At 58.3% G+C, this 15,404-nt stretch overlaps 2 protein-coding genes across 3 annotated transcripts; both read right to left on the bottom strand.

The window, feature by feature from the left end:
- Positions 1-6,780: 6,780 nt before the first annotated feature.
- On the bottom strand, positions 6,781-11,445 carry LOC117679634 (BTB/POZ domain-containing protein KCTD12-like). Of its 2 annotated transcripts, none has more exons than XM_034441752.3 (2): positions 10,763-11,445; positions 6,781-8,739 (listed from the first exon to the last, which is right to left on the bottom strand). In XM_034441752.3, exon 2 carries the CDS (start codon positions 8,725-8,727, stop codon positions 7,846-7,848), a length of 882 nt encoding a protein of 293 aa, XP_034297643.1. In that variant the 5' UTR covers positions 8,728-8,739; positions 10,763-11,445; the 3' UTR covers positions 6,781-7,845. The 2 variants fall into 2 exon arrangements, with proteins under 2 accessions (XP_034297643.1, XP_034297642.1); XM_034441751.3 differs by having other exon boundaries at positions 10,734-11,278.
- Positions 11,446-13,630: 2,185 nt separating this feature from the next.
- On the bottom strand, positions 13,631-15,379 carry LOC117679631 (centrin-2-like). Its single transcript, XM_034441748.3, has 6 exons — positions 15,294-15,379; positions 15,058-15,207; positions 14,850-14,978; positions 14,526-14,663; positions 14,351-14,437; positions 13,631-13,992 (listed from the first exon to the last, which is right to left on the bottom strand). The coding sequence occupies exons 1-5, from the start codon at positions 15,294-15,296 to the stop codon at positions 14,351-14,353; spliced, it is 507 nt and encodes a 168-aa protein (XP_034297639.1). The 5' UTR covers positions 15,297-15,379; the 3' UTR covers positions 13,631-13,992.
- Positions 15,380-15,404: the final 25 nt, after the last annotated feature.

The following is a 15,404-nucleotide window of genomic DNA, read 5'->3' as shown; positions in this document are numbered from 1 at the left end:
CTTCAGCCTTGAGAGGGATGTTGCCTTGTCACATGCCACAAAAGTCTCCCAGCGTCTTGGGAGGCTAAGGCACCATTGCAAACAGGCTTATAATAGAGTCTCCGCCCTCTTGAAATTAGGTTCACAAATAACTGCAAACCTTCTGGGAAAGGCCACAAGGGCTTCTGCAAACTTCTATCGGCAGGGGAGGAAGCAGGCCAAGGGCCGGGTTTGGCCAGCATGGGGCAGAGTCCCTGAGCCAGATTTGGCAGTTGGGCAAATGACCGGGAAAGGGAAGCCCAGCAGCCTGGGGTTCCGCATGAGATTAGCCTAGATAGGAATGGGGATTCCCCCTGAACAAGTGACTGAGTGAAGGAAGGACCACTCACACCAGTGGTGCACAGCTTGCAAGGGGCCCGCAGGTGATGGGCCCGGGCTCTGTCCAAGAGGGCCTTTGCAGCCTCCCCTCCCCCCATCTTATATGACCAGACACATCCGAGCTGGAGCAGCTGCGCAGAAAGGTTGACCCAAAGCTCGCCGCCCGCTCGGAGTCCGCGGCGGGACAGGAGCGCCTGGCTTGGCCTCTTCAGGGCTCGGCCGGGCGGAGGTCTAGGAAGGGGCCCCCATCCGAAAAGAGCCCCGGGCTCGTCCCCTGCGCGCGCCCAGCCTTGCCAGCGGCTCTCTCGGCGGGCGCGGGACTCTCTGCCGCTAATTGGCCGGGCAGGGCGCCTCCGGCCCGCAGAGAGCGAGCGGCCAATTAGGGACCCCCCGACGGGCCCGGCTTCTGCCGCCGCGGCGCGCTAATGAGCACTGGAGCCCGGCGGCTGCTGCGCGCGGCTCCTTCCCTGCTGCCCCGCGTCCCCACTTGCCCCGCCGGCCGCCGCCTCCGCCTCCCGGCTGGTTCCTGTGAGCCGCCCCCGAGCCGGGTGGGGGGAAGGGGCGCGGGGTGAAGGGCGGCTGTTCTTCCGATCGTCCGAAATGGGTTGGGATGCCAGAAGGGGATGGGAGGTGGGCAACGACAGGGCCCTGCTTTAGCCCCCCCCCCCGACCCCCGAGAGTAGCGCTGGCCAAAATAGCACCTCCAAAGTCCCTCGGAAATATTTCCGAAAGATCTCGATGGTTTTAGACTCTGACAGTCGTTCGTTTCCATACATGTGAGTTAAGAAAGTACAACTTTGGGGAGTTTATCCCCTTCGAGTTTCCTGAATCTCTGGAATTCATCTCCTGGCAACGTTGCAAGGGGGTCGGCTGGGACCCCGATTGGGACCCTTTCACAGTGCCCCCCCCTTGTCCCAGGAAGAGAGCAGCTGCATCCAGAAGGCCTCCTGCCTCCCCCAATCCAAACCTCCCCGGGGGAGGGGGGAGGCTGGCATCTCCAGGCAGACAAGCCTTTGGAGACAGCTTGGTGGGTGACCCCCTCCTGCCTCCCAGCTGGCCTGGGCCACCTGAACAGCTGCTCAGCAGGCCAAGGAAGCTCTCTCCTCTCCTCTGGCACTCTCCCCTGCTGCGGCCAGTGCCCATTAAAGATTCAAGGCAAGCCCTGGGCAGGGAATGCAAAGGACTGTAGCCACCTGCTCAGAGGACCAGGAAGAGTGGCAGGCGAGGAAAAGGCTGGCCCCACCGGAGCTCAACCAGCCCACCGAGGACCAGCTGGGCGCCCAAGTCTTGTGTGCCAAATAAACCATCAGCCCTTGGAGAAGCCGAGAAATGGTTCTTCTCTCCCAGGTAGTGAGTGCAGCATGTGGCGCTGAGGAAAGTTCCCTCCCAGCACAGGGAGAGCGAGAGAGGCAAGGAGGATCGGCCCTTGGCCAACCACCTGGAGCCCAGTCCGGGACCCTCCACGGCCAGAACTCTGACTCCACCCATTTCCTTTCTAAGCTCCACCCACTTCATATGCCCGGCCTGCTTTTCAGCCCCTCCCACTTTTGTGAATCTGGAGCTGAGCTACCTGCAACTGCTTTTTTGTGACATTGAATGAAAATGATTCCTTCTTATTTATAAGATTTTGGTGACATTTTAGTCCAATTGGATTCCAAATAATGTACAGGAAGGCATGTCAGAAAATCCCCATCGCAAATAACAAATTCTATCAACCATTTCAAAACGGTGTCAGTTGGACTGTGGCCCCCACCCCCCCAGGCAGGCCCAGTCCCTCTCAACTGAGATGCTGCATCATCACCGGCCATAAATGATGGACGGGTGAAGAATGACACTTCCTAATTTAGAGGCCTTCCGGAATGCTTTCTTCTGCTGAGGTTTTTATGCAGTAAGAGCAGTGATGAGCCTTGGATCTTGGAACGGCCTTCTGAAATCAACAGGGGGTTGTGTGCATCTCTCCGCAGCCACAACCTCTGTGCTAAGGCCGTGGAAAGCTCCATCCTCTGGGTCAGCCATTTTGTCTGCCTCCTTCCTGGGAACAGTCTTTCCAATGGAGCATCTGTGATTTCAGCGTTTAATGTCTAAATTTAACTCCCCTTGGCATCTCCATCTTTGCCTGCACAAACACACATGCACACACCCCCACCCCCCACCCTGTAACCTTCGAGTAATTCCATTTGTGGTTTGGCAAAGAGCCCAACTCTGGGGAAGGTCTTCCAGAAACAGAACAGGCACCTCAAAAAAAGCACCAAAGGGCCTATTAGGGAAGAGCAGCTATTCAGCTAAGCCGTTGCCTGCGGAAGGGAGAGAGGCTGCCTGGGGCTGCTGCTGCTGAGATCCAGCAGGGGGTTTGTTCCTCTGTAGTGGGTGATGGTTAAAGGCTCCGAGAACCTGCTGATTTTGAAACTCAAATTATTTGCAAATAATTGGCAGCGTAACCAAAAGGCCCCTTGATTTCCTCTTCATGGCCGGCAGCGACCAGCGAAGTGGCTTCAGAGTTGAATCCCTTCCTGGCCTCACTTTTGGGTCCCCGATCCCCCTTAAATCTTGGCTTCAGGGAAACGTGAGAGTCCCCCTGGCTCCATCTGGGAAGTGCCCAAAAAGGCCCTAGGAGCTCAAAACCCAGCCCCGCAGAGGCCTTCTGCTGAACCACCCATCTTCCCCGGAGTCTGCAACAGCTGGGCTGCCTTTAGCTGTCAGGCCATCCTAGAACTGACCATCACAGCCTTGCACTCCCTAAAGTTTAAAAATGGGGACTTGCCCAAGGAGTGGTAAATATGGGACATTGGGGAGAGGGGAGCTCTTGATGGTCATTATAGTCCCAAGTCATCCCTCGCCCCCTCCCACAAACTCCCTCTCTCTTCTCTGGTCCTCTGCTGGCTGGGCTGATGTTTGGGGGATTGTTGTGCAATTGCCTGGCTTTATTCTTGGAATTAAACAGGCAGCCCAGAAGCACATCACACCCCTTTGGAGCCCCCCTGTGCTTCCCAACCCTTTCCCCATCTTTTTACTATTAGGAAAAGGAATGTCCTGAACTTTTAGGATTCGGAGAGCAGAAGGGACAGAGAGAGCACGGGGCAATTTTTTTTTTTTAATTTGATTTATATGCCGCCCTTCTCCGGAGACTCAGGGCGGCTTACAATGCGCTAAGCATTTCTGGAAGTTGCCAGTGGAATAATTTTCAGACAAAGGAAGCCAACCACATGGGATCATGCAAAAGGCCTAGTTTCAACCTGAAGTTTAATTTTGGCATTTTAGCAAAATCAACACTTTCCTGGAAGCCTAAACCAGGCTTTCTGTGGCTAAGACCCTGTCCATGTCTCTGCCGGGGCCTGGAATCAGAGAGTTTGCCTTAAACTTTAGATGGGATGGTGCGACTTTTCATTTACTTACAGTATGTATTATTGCTAGACCCAAGGAAGGTTTGGCTGCTATGCAAGGCCAGTGATTAAAGATGGTGAGGCCACAGGCCAAGATATTTCCCTCCAAGCTGCCTGCCTGCCTGTCTGAGAGCCGTGGGCTGAGCTGGGCCCCCATAGCAAACAACCCCCCTCTCCTTGGTCTGCAGTTCCTGGATTATTGTCTGGAAAGGAAGAACTTCAGACAAACCGCAGATGACATTCTAGACCAGAATGGTATCTTCTCCATGATGTTTGGATCAACACTGAAGGAGACGTCTTGAGACACGGTTTGTTTATCCACCCCTCCTGAGCCCCTTCCGCAATTTCCCCTCAGAAATCACATGTTATGGAAAGTGGCTGTAACGTTGCCTTTCTCTGAGCCACAATGTGCCAACAAAAGGGAGAAGCCAAGCCGGGCCCAAGAAAACATGTTTCTGCTGCTACATTTAATGTCTGGAACCCGGAAGAGAAGACTGAACCACAAGCAAGGACCGGTCAACTTTGACTCCCATTTCTTTAATGCAAACAGCAGTCAGCGAAGGCTCCGTCTCCCCCCTCGGAGAAGCAGGATCCGGCCAGCAATCAGGCTGCAAAGTAGGAAGCTCTGCAGTTCATCAGAGGCTCCTGGAAGCTGCCTCTGCCCTCCTGGCAGCCAACAGACAGAACTTCAGCCTGGCCTTTGGGGAGTGGACCCCACTAGCTGTCCAGCTGAGGTGGTAGCCGGATCCTGGAAGGGAACCGGGCACCTTGTACTTGTGGGTCTGGCAGGCAGGCGAGAGAAGCCACCAATTGCCCCGAGATGGCACCACTGGCAGGAATCTTGACATCTGCCTTGTGCTGTCAGAGCTGGGTGGAAAGAAGATCCATCTTCTATTCGGGTCACCTTCCTGAATCTCTGCTGCTGGTGGTGGGATCCTCCGGCCGGAGCCCCTGCCAGCCCCTTTTCGTGTGCCAAGAGGATGAGGGCAGTGGTGGGATTCAAGTAATTTAACAACCGGTTTTCTGCCCCAATGATTTCTTCCAACAACCAGTTTGCCAAACTGCTCAGAAAGTTAACTGGTTCTCCCGAAGCGGTGCGAACTGGCTGAATCCCACCACTGGATGAGGGGCATTTTGCTGCCCAGGAGGCCCAGCCAGTGCAGGGAAGCATGTTGGCATTAGACCCCATCAACCTGAGCAGCTCAGATCGATGGAACTGCTGCCGATGCCCCCCCTCCGGTGTTGGTGGGGGCTCTTCAGCAGGAAGATACCCAGAGAGACACGCAGAGATCCTTTCCTAGGTGGGGGGGACGGGACAGACCATTCATCCACTCTCCCACTGCTTTCTACGTCTTTCTCTTAGTCCAAAAACCCATTGGGGGGAGGAAGGGAGGGAGGGGTTATTGTCCCACAGGGGGCTGACACCTGGAGGCCCCTCTGCACTTTGCTTAGCAGCCTCTTGGCCGGCCCGGATTCAAGGCTCAGCCTGCAACAAGGGCCTCCCCTGCCCACAATCCAACTCTTCCGCATTCCCACAAGAGCCTGCCGGGGAAGGCAAAGACAAAGCAGTCCGGAGCTCTCCTGACGTCAAGCTGCACATCCCAGCAACTGCGGCGGGTCTGGTCAGCCGCCAGTTCTCGAGCTGGGGGAAGGGAAGGGGAGGGGAGGGGGGCTGCCTCTGTGTTTGAAGGGCTTTGGCAAGGCTGGCACCTCTTCCAAATTCGATCTCGGGGGGAATATGCGGTTCCTTTATGAAGGTGCCTCTACAAAATGTGGCCTTGGGGAGCTGCAGCCTTCCCTCCTGACCCTGTGGATTCCTAAGGCCCAGCCTGGGGATTGCCAGAGCCCCCCTTCCCTTCATGCCACGTCCCCCTCCTCCCCCCTGCTGCCCAAGGCACCCGTGCAAAGACCCCGAATAGCTCCAGCAAGGCCTTTAATCAATGGGCAGGCAGGAGAGGCTGGCTAAAGGTTCCCTCCGGCACCAGTTTCCTTCGTACCACCCCCACAAGTTTTTCTTCCACCCACAGTGGCCGTCCTGAGATCATGTGGGCCCAACCTGTGTTGAAGCTGGAGGGGAGGGCCTGGCCAAGGAGGAAACGATTTATCCAAACTGAGACTCGGCCTTCCTGCTGTCAAGGGCCCCGGGCCCTCAGGTGCAGAGGCTTTCCCTCCAAGAAATGGGCATTCATGATTCTTTTCATTGAAAAGTGGCAAGGTGGCATTTGCTGCTCGGGAAAGGCTAGGATGATGCATTTGCAGAAGGTCCAGCTATGAACTCTTAGGCCAGAGAGTTCAGGGCAGGTTTGTGAGGGGCCCCCCACCCCCCCAGGCCAAACATGGGCTCAAGAAGGGCGAGCCCCCTCCCATCTCCATTGTTCCAGCTTTTGTTATGCAAAAAGAGCAAGAATCTTGGGTGGGCCAAACTGGGAGAAGCCTGGTGGGACTGGCTTCTTTTTCATGGTTTGGCATTTTTGCAAAGCAGAACTGGGTTAATGTATTCTTCGTTGTAGCATGAATGCTGAAAGTGCGTTAACTCGGTGACTGGTGTGAGGTTGTGAGTTGCGTGAATATGGCCCTTGTAGCTGTCTTCTTACCAGAGGGTCTCTCGCAGTCATCCCTCCCGTCCTCTACACATCCTGGTCCCCAACTCTTGGGCTTTCTGATCCTGGGACCTGGCCACCCCTTACGTGCCAAGCAGCCTGAGAAGGAGGCCTCAGAATGGAGGGCTCCTCCTGTTCTCAGCAGAGGTGGGGTCAACCCGAGGTCCTGGCCCTTCTCCTCAAGGTTAGCTACCAGCTTTCTACTTACCTTAGCCAGAGAGAGAGAGAGAGAGAGAGAGAGAGAGAGAGAGAGAGTGAAGGGCTCTTGGGTGACCTCTGCAGACTAAGGCTTGGGCCATTCCAGAGGAAAGGAGGCCATGGTAACACTTTTGAGCAGTCCCATGGTGGGAGGGAGGCACTCCCCTTGTAAAGCACCTCTGGCTCACTGCTGCCTTTGGTCAAGAGCATCCTATCCCACTGATCTGTTAAGAAGGAGACAGGCGCCAAGATATTTCGCTCCTTTATTACGCGTGGCCCTGATCCTGCGACAGTAGCAACCAGCTCAAAATACACCGTGCAGCTTTGCTGGCCTGGGACAATGCTCACCTGTAGACTTCCCCTTCCCACCTCTGTGACTCAAACAGCTGTGGGCATGGGATAAGGGCACTCGAGGGCAGCCTTTCAGCATCTGGTGCCCACCTGAGACAGTCTTCCTTCCTTCCAGCTAGGAGCAAAAACCCCTCCTGAAGCAAAGGCTTACCGCAACCTCTTATATGTGGAGCTCTGCCAGACAGCACTACTCTCCCTCCACCAGCAGCACCCCCAGGTTGGTGAATATGCCCTGTTTGTAAGCTGGGTGGTGGGCGTGCCCCCTGCGCCCCCCTCCCCACACTCTCCTTATTTCTAACAGAAAGTTTAGATGGCACTTTAGAAAGTAAGCGAGGCTTTCGGTGCGCAAAGCACCCACTGCCCCCATGGCCCCTGGCGCCTCCTCAAACTGGGCACTGAGGTCGCAGTCACCCCCACTTCAATCAAGGGAAGTGGGTATATTTAGCTGTGCCAGGTGGGCATATGAGACAAGGGGTTTTCGTGCTTTTGGCTCTGCTGCCATTCAAAAGCCCTGGCACCTAAGGGGTGCAGCTGCTCAAAGGAGTGACGGGGAAAGTGCTGGCAGCAGAACGCCTGGCAAGGGCCCAGGGGTCCAGTCAGGTCCTTCCCAACTTGAAAGGCTACCAAGTGCCCCTGTGAGTCCTGCAATGAAGCCCCGCCCTGTCTTTGCTTTTCAGGGGCAAGCAGAGCATCGCTGCGCAATCCTCCAGGAATCCCAGACCACCCCAGGCACGCCGTCCTCCTCCTCCTCCAGCTGTACCGAGTCCAGGCTCCGGGGCGGGGGGTGGGTGGGGCTGTGGTAGGGCAGAAGCGTTGGCATCCCTCAGGAGCTGCTGGGGTTCAGGCTGGAAACGTGGAAGGGAAGAGATTCAAAGTCAGAGGGCGTTGAATGAAACCGGCGTCAGCAGAGCATGGAGGGTCAGCGGCTTTGGCGCTTTGGTTCCGCTGGGCCTTGAGGGTCACTCCCGGTGGAAAACGTACTCGGTGTACGAGGTCCAGATCTTGTCGTCCGTCTGCTCATGAGCAAAGGCGCACGTCCCAGTGGAGTTGCAGGCCACCATGTGGAAACCAGCGTCGGCCAGTCGGTCGAAGGCCTGCTCCAGGAAGGTGAACTTGAGGTAGTACCTGGAGGTGTAGCGCTCGGGGGGCCGGTCAGGGTCCCTGCTCTCGTTGAGGGTCTCCCCGAAGACTTCCTTCGCCAGGGAGGTCTTCCCGCACACCATGATTCTCGCCACCCGCCGGAACTTGGCGTCCGTTTGGCTGTCTCTTCCCAGAGTGTAGGAGCCCCGATAGCCGATGGTGATGAAGCCAGACCGTCGGGCCTCCTGCCCCCCGCCGGCTCCAGCCACGGGGGTCAGGGAGTTTCCAGGGAGGCCGGCCAAGCCTGAGCCAGCCGTCCCCAGGGTGCGGACGGCCTCTGTGCTGGGGGAGAACTCCTCGGGGTCGCTGGCGCAGGGCTCCTCGCCCAGCGAGTCTTGCTTGCTGATCTTGGGCGCCAGGCTCTTGGCCAGCTCAGGCAGCTTGAAGAATTCGGCCTCCCGCTGCAGGCGGCTCCGCTCGGGGAAGCGCTCGGGAAGCACCAGCTGCCGGTCCCTCAGGTAGTCCAGGATGTAGCGGAAGAGGAAGCCGTCCCGGTCGACAAAGAAGCGGCCTTTGCTGTCCCGGGCCAAGGACTGGGCGCTCTGCTGGCTGAAAAGGTCACAGAGGAAGGAGCCGGGCACGCCCAGGAGGGTGCTGTGGCGGGTGAGGTAGACCTGCCCGCCCACGTTCAGCTCCACAATCTCTGGGAAAGCTGAGCCCTCCCTGAGCCTGGCACCGCTGGCATTGTCTGCCAAGGCCATCCTGAGGCCCCTCTGGAAAAGAAAGAAGCACAGGAAGGTTAGGCCCCTCCTGTCCGGGGGGGCGAGAGGGGGGGCTCCCGGGGCCTTGTGCTGCCTGCCCTCCTTTCCCCCACATGCGGACACATCTGAACTCCACACACCATCCTTTTGCCGCCACTCCTGTTCCAAAAGACCCCCATGACAGCTGGGGTTCTTGGGCTGCAATCTGACCTCTGCCCAAAACTGCACCCGCTACGCCAGGTGGGAGAACGGAAATGCCCAACATGGGAATTTTGCTCAATTAAACAAAAGAAGAGTTGATGGAATGGGGTTTGCTGTCAGTTTAATTTGGATACAGGTAAAAAGAGGACAAACGCCTCATTTCGAAAGAAAGTGGAGATAGCGTCCTCATTTATGACAAGACCCATTGTAATCCATGCAGCATCCCATTCAAGCTCTTTGGGGAGAGGGGGAATGCCCCTCCCAACAGAGTCCCAGAGCCCTCCAGCAAGGGCTGTGCATTGCCTCCCCCCCCACCCCCAGCTGCAGTCCTGGATGAGAAACTTCCCATTTCACTCGGCTCAAGAGGAGAATCCATGCAGGGGAAGAAAGGCAGCCCCTGCTGCGCCTCCCTTACAACAGCTGCAGGGCTGGGAAGGGAAGGGAAGGGAGGGGAGGGCTTGGCAGCTGGTTGCAGGTGGGCAGAACCACTTCACCCCCCTCAACTGCCATCAAGCAGTTGGGCCTCTGAATGGTTCGGTCTCCCAAGTTTGGCTCACACCCATGAATGGAAAGTTTATCAAGCAAGATAACTGGGTGCCTCTGAGAAATGTCTTTCTCCGTCCATCAGCTGAGCAGGGAACTGGGCGAGAAGTTTGGACTTGGCCCTCACTGCCCCTGGGGGGACACCCCCCCCCCTTAGCCTGCTGTTCACAAGTCTCCTCGTGCCCCCCCCTGCCCTGTCCTGCTTTGGACAGCCTGGAGGAGTCAGAGAATTTAGGAAAATAAAACTGGAAGGGTTTTTTAGCTTTTCTTTCCCAGGTTTCCACCTTCCTGTTCACCTGCAAACAATCTCACTTTTTGGCAAGAAGGTTGGCATTACTGAGGAAAAGCAAAGGGCTGAAATGATTGAATAGAGTTATAAGCTGCCCCACCTGGTTTCTTTTCTCCTGGTCCTGCACGGGGGAAGAGGGTGGGTTGGTTTCCTAGGGATTCATGTGGCCCCCTAAAGCTATTCCCGCTTCCCCTTTGGCCTGCTCCCCACTTGGAAGCCAAAGTCGGCCAAAGGGGCAGCCTAGTCTGGCCCCTAGTCCCTTCCTTGCAGGATGACCTAATCCCCCCCCCCCAGCACACACGGATCAGAGCCGCCTTTGTGGTCAGTCTGGCTCTGGGAAGAAGAGCAAAAGTGCTTCTCACCCAAATGAGAGAAGGCAAGGGGGGCGGGGGAGCTTCAGAGCAGGGAAGGGGGGGGATTTATTTCCAGGCGCGCAGCTCCCTCCGGTCCAAGAGGCTGCGCCTCTCCAACAGCAGCCCGGCTGCCCTTCGACATCCCCGCCGAGGCCACCTTTGAAGGACGCCAAGCGTGGCTTGGGAAGCAGCTGCTTCACCCCCGCGCGCCCACAGAAGCAGGAGGAGCGGGCGTGGGGCTCTGGCACAGCCTGGCCTCCCGGTGACAAGAGGCCCGCTCCAGAAACCCTCGGGGTGGGGGTGGGGGTGGGGGTGGGGGGGAAGGACGCCTTCCTTTGTTGCAGAGCTGCCCGCTTGCCCCATCGCCTTGTTCTGACGTTCCTTCAGATGAAGCCGCCTTTTCCTGCGGGTTCGGCGCCCCGGCCGCACCTCTCCGCGACTTCCACGGCCGGCTATACGGGATGTGGAGAATTCCGCGCGTGGAAACGGGCCTGCCAACGGCAAGCCGCCCCCGCGGCAAAGTTCCTCTGGAGAACACGTGGGCGCCTCGGAACTCGACCCCAGAGCCGGGCCGATGCCCGCTGCCCGCTGCCCCGCGCCCCAGAGCCCCCCCCGCCTACCCGTCTCCTTCCGCAGGCGTCGCGCCCACCTTTCCAGCAGCGGCTCCTCCGGAGCGCGAGGTCTCCGAGGCCGGGACGAGCCGCTCACGCCGCAGTCGGGCCCCGCGAAGCCCCCCGCGCCAAGCGCATCCAGGCGGGAGCGTGGCGGGCGAGGGCCGGAGAACGCCGCTGCTCCTCGATCTGCTCGCCGCCCCCTCGACCCGGCCGCTTTTATGCGCGGGCAGCCTCGGCAGGCCCTCCCCCGCCGGCTTGACGACACGCGCCTCGCCTCCTCCCCTCCCTCCTCCGGCAGCCCAGCCCAGCCGCCGCCGCCCCGGCCCAACAGCGGCTCGGCTCCGTCCTCCTCGACAGCCCGGAGCCTCACCAGGCCCCGGGGCGGAGGGGACGGGAGGGAGGCCGGGCTGTCATCCACGCAGACCCAGCCGCGGGTCCCACGCGGGAGAGGAGCCCGGGATCAGCTGGGCTTCGAAGCTCCGTTGGAGCCGGATCCCGTGGCTGGCGGACAAGCGTGGGTTGCGCGCACAGAGCCTCGGATCGAGAGCGGCGCATGCGCTGAAATCCAGGCACCCTTTGAATGGCTGGATTGCGTGCTTAGAAATTTGTGCCGCTTTCCCTCCCGGCGCCCAAAGCTCCGTTTCTGCTGTTCAGCAGCGCCTGGCCGTGAGAGAGCAACGCTGCGTGGACCCGGCTCGCTCTCTGCATCGCAGCCTTTTTGTGACGGGGCTCCCTCAGCCTCTGAAGGCCCCCAGCTTCCCCTCCCCTCCCCTCCCCTCCTGGTCAGCAGCAGCTGCTTGGCCTGCCTCCGCCCCCCTCCCCCTTTGAAGGACCTCTTGAGTCTGGAACTAGCCCCCTTTCTCTCCTCCCGGGTTGCACCAGGGACAGAGAGAACTTCGCTTTTAGCAGAGATCCCAAAATCTTCATGCTTAGTCCCTGTTTTATAATTAACTCAAAGGCCAGTATGGCTGCCCATCTTACGTGCCATAACTCTTGGGTGTCTCACACCAGCCCCACACACACTCCAAAACCACACTCCCCAATGCACAAGCCACCCCAGTCTCTGGGCTCATCCCGGTGCTGGGGAGGACGGGAGGCTTTCTAGTTTGAGCTCTTGGGAACGCTTCCCGGCTCACCAGTTTTGCTTTGGAGCCAGGCCACCATCGAGAAGAGCCTGTCCGTGGGGAGGGAGGCGGCCGGCCCAAACTCTGCCAAAACACCTATTCCCCCTACAAACCCCCTCAGGTCCTGCTTCCATTGCTAACAATTCTGTCGTTTTCATTAAAACAGTGCAGAAGCTCCGGTCTCTCATCCGGCACACAAAGGCAGAAATTTGGGGGTGGGGGAGAAAGAGGAAGGTGCAGCCCAATGTTGGGGAAGGGGCATCACAGAAAAAGCCCCACTGCCTGCAAGGAAGATGCCTCTCCCGAGGAAAGCATCCGATGGAAACCCCACCCCCACTTTTGAATCAAAGCTGCCAGGTTCTAATCTGGACAGTGGAGATCTTGGTGCTAACACTGATTATGTTCCCTTGTTGGGTAATGAGATGTTTGCAAGGAAACAACCAAACTTAGAAACCACCAGGTTCAAATATTCTCTTCCATAGGAATCTGGACAGTTCTGCACGTCAAGAATATGTCCTTGCTTGGTGGAAACTTCTAGAAGCAGTGGCTCTTCTACTCTTTGAACGAGGCAGCCTGCTCAGAAATAACCATTTATGTGACTAAAAATGCTTTTCAGCTAGGGCACCAAAACAATGGGTCACCTTGAATTGGAGCAGACTTGTAATGGAGAAAAGGGGTCTGTGGAAGGAAGGACAAAATAAGACAAGGTACCCCTAATTGTATATCCAGGTTTTTCAGAGAGCAGTGGCCTGACCAGCCAGGATTTGAGGAGAGGGTAAATCAGCTGAAGTATCCCCAGGGCACAATGGCCACTAATGCCAGGGGAACTAACAGGCCGGGCTCCAGACACCGATGAGGCCTGCCTGTCACTCCGAGCTTTCCTGCTGGGGAGCTGGGGGCCCCCTGCTGCTACCCCCAGAGCTTGACTCTGCAGAAACAGCGTGGCTTCAGCCTCTCGCTTTTCCAGGGGACGCGGCATTAATATTTACGAAGTAATTACCGGCTTCTCCCATTCCTCTGCAGCTCCCTATAAGACATAATATATGCCAGCCATAAATCCCCTTCAGAGGTGCTGTGCCAAGTTGCTCTCGGGCCCATAAAGCAGTGCCGGGGTGTGATGGATCACAGGAGGAAGTGCAGACAAGGGCTGTGAAATGCCAGAGGGCCGAATTAATTGATATCGAGTCCAACCCTCTTATCTTTACCGCTCTCGATAACAATAAGCGTGGGCTTCTGTCCCTCCCTCCGGATACGGAATGCGGAGCGAGAATGCGGCAGCCACTCGCTCACAAAGAGCCAGGGCAGGCTGGCAGAAGGGCTCCAGGTGGGGTGGCAGAACCGCTCGTTCCTCTGCAGGGAATCTGCTGCAGCCGCGTCTCTGGCTGCTGTTGGGGGTCAGGAGCAAGCTCAGCTATTGGCTGGACTCCCATGAGGTCATAGAGGATTCAAGAAAACCGGAAAAACACAAGCCAAGAGCCCCGCAGGATGTCTGCTCCCTTCGGACGTTCTTTCTGCTTGGCTCTACGCTCTATGAGCCCCTCTAGCCCACCTGTGTCCCCCTGATCCTTCACCATGAAGGAGGATGAGCAGCCTCTTCCTGCCTCTTTTCCTGCCTGGGTGCTCCGGTTGCTTTTCATCTGTTGCAATGACGGGGTCTTTCTAGGGGAGGCTAAAGGTTGGTCCTGGTTACCTGTGGGGGGGGGAGCTGGCTTCCACCCTTCCTGGCACATACACAAGTGACACTCACAGCTACTTCTCTCAACCACCAGGGAGAAGCAATTGCAACAGACGCAACTTTATTTCTCATGGCCAGGTAGGCAAGCATTACTTTTGCTCAGAGCTGCCCCTCCCTTTTCGGTGGAAATGTTTTGCAAACCATCAGAACAAACCGTCCCATTCAGCAGAGGAGGCAAAGCTGGCCAGGCCAACCACTCTCACCTGCTAGCCCCCTCCCCCTCCCAGTTTTATGGACGTTTTGCCCCGTCACGAAATCTCAGGCGATTCCCATGCTTTTGATTTTTAGTGGCTTCTCTCTTGCTGACGGTGATTCTGTTGTCTCTTGCGATCACCAGATGCTCCTCAGCCAGGAAGGATCCTTGTTCGGCCTGGGAAGTTGTGGCTGGGCTTGTACGACGTATTACCTGAGTGTAGAAAACCCCAACCCTCATTCACACGACTGGGCAGACGACCTACTTTGCATGGAGGAAGTAGGGGCTTTTGAAGTGTGGGATTACCATGTTCCTGGGCCACCATCGCCCCCCCACCTTTCAGTGAGAGTTGTGGTCAGGAAGGAGGTGCTGGGCGGAGACGGGCGCTTCAAAGAGGCCCCCCCATAGCTGATCTCTTCTCTGCCATGGTCAGAGACCCCCCCCATGGCTCTGAATCCCCTCCTGTTGGTTGGCTGGTTAAATTTAGATGCCGCCCATCTCACTATCAAGCCAGAGGAGTGAAAGGGGTCTCTGTGGGGAGGCCAGGCGCTCTGGGCCTTCAGGGACCCACCTAGTAATCCCGCCTCTTCATGACCTTCAGGAACTCCTGCTCGGCCACCTCCCCGTCGCCATCCAGGTCGGCTTCGTTGATCATTTCCTGCGGGGCAGAGAAAGCGGGTGGGAGGCAGGAAGACCCTCTTCGGGGGGCCAGCAGGCTCTCTCGGGGAGTGCGGGAGGGGACGCACCTGCAGCTCTTCATCGGTCAGGTTCTCCCCGATCTCAGCCGCGATCTGCTTGAGGTTCTTGAAGGCGATCCTGCCGCTGTCCTTGTCCACGAAGAGCTTGAAAGCCTTCAGGATGTCCTCTTTGGAATCGATTTCTGACTACAGGATGGGGAGGGGGGCGGTGAGCTCGTTTCTCTCGCCCCGCAGAGCCTGCCCCCCCCAGGCTCCCCCGCCCCCTCCCGCGCTCGGCCAGGGGCTTCCGACCCGACGCCTCCCGCTTCAGAAGCCGAAGTATACGGCCAAGCTCCCCCCTTCTCGGGGTGGGGGGGTGGCTGGCGGCCCTACCATCTTCTGGGCCATGACGGAGTAGAAGGCGTCGAAGCCGATCTTGCCCGCGCCCTCCTTGTCCACCTCGGCCACGACCCGGCGCAGCTCCTCCTTGGTGGGGTCGAAGCCCAGGGCGCGGATGGACACCTGGGCGGGGGGAGGCGGTGAGAACGGGAAGCGGAGAGGGAGCCCCCCGCCCTCCCCGCCCCGGGCTAGCCCCGCTCGCCTTCAGGTCCCGCACGTCGATGGTGCCGGTCCCGTCCGCGTCCAGCAGGTCGAAGGCCTCGCGCATCTGCTGCTTGTGGGCCGCGCTGAGCTCCAGCTTCGGGCCGAGCTTCCTCCGAGGCGAGGCCGCCGCCCCCTTCCCTCTATGGGCCTGGACGGGCGAGAGCCTCGATGACCGCCGTCCCCCCACACCCTCCCCCCCATCCCGCCCGCCAAGCCGCCGGCCGCCAGCCTCACCATCCGCAGGTCCGGCGCGATTGGCGTTGCCGGGGCGACTCGCGCGGGAGGGGCAACCGCCCGCTCTTCCCAGCCCAAACCCGCCCCGCCCCGCCCCGCGGGTTCCCCGCC

This window comes from Pantherophis guttatus, chromosome 12, assembly GCF_059756535.1.
Source record: "Pantherophis guttatus breed Tessera chromosome 12, ASM5975653v1, whole genome shotgun sequence".
NCBI lineage: Eukaryota > Metazoa > Chordata > Lepidosauria > Squamata > Colubridae > Pantherophis > Pantherophis guttatus.
This window is presented reverse-complemented; position numbering and strand designations above follow the sequence as displayed.

What these genes read in the sequence shown, in the direction of transcription:
- LOC117679634 (XM_034441752.3), bottom strand. Translation starts at nt 8,727, where the DNA reads ATGGCCTTGGCAGACAATGCCAGCGGTGCCAGGCTCAGGGAGGGCTCA.
- LOC117679631 (XM_034441748.3), bottom strand. An exon ending in TCGACGTGCGGGACCTGAAG is followed by an intron (nt 14,979 to 15,057) that starts GCGAGCGGGGCT and finishes CCCCCCGCCCAG; the next exon opens with GTGTCCATCCGCGCCCTGGG. An exon ending in TGACCGATGAAGAGCTGCAG is followed by an intron (nt 14,438 to 14,525) that starts GTGCGTCCCCTC and finishes TCTGCCCCGCAG; the next exon opens with GAAATGATCAACGAAGCCGA.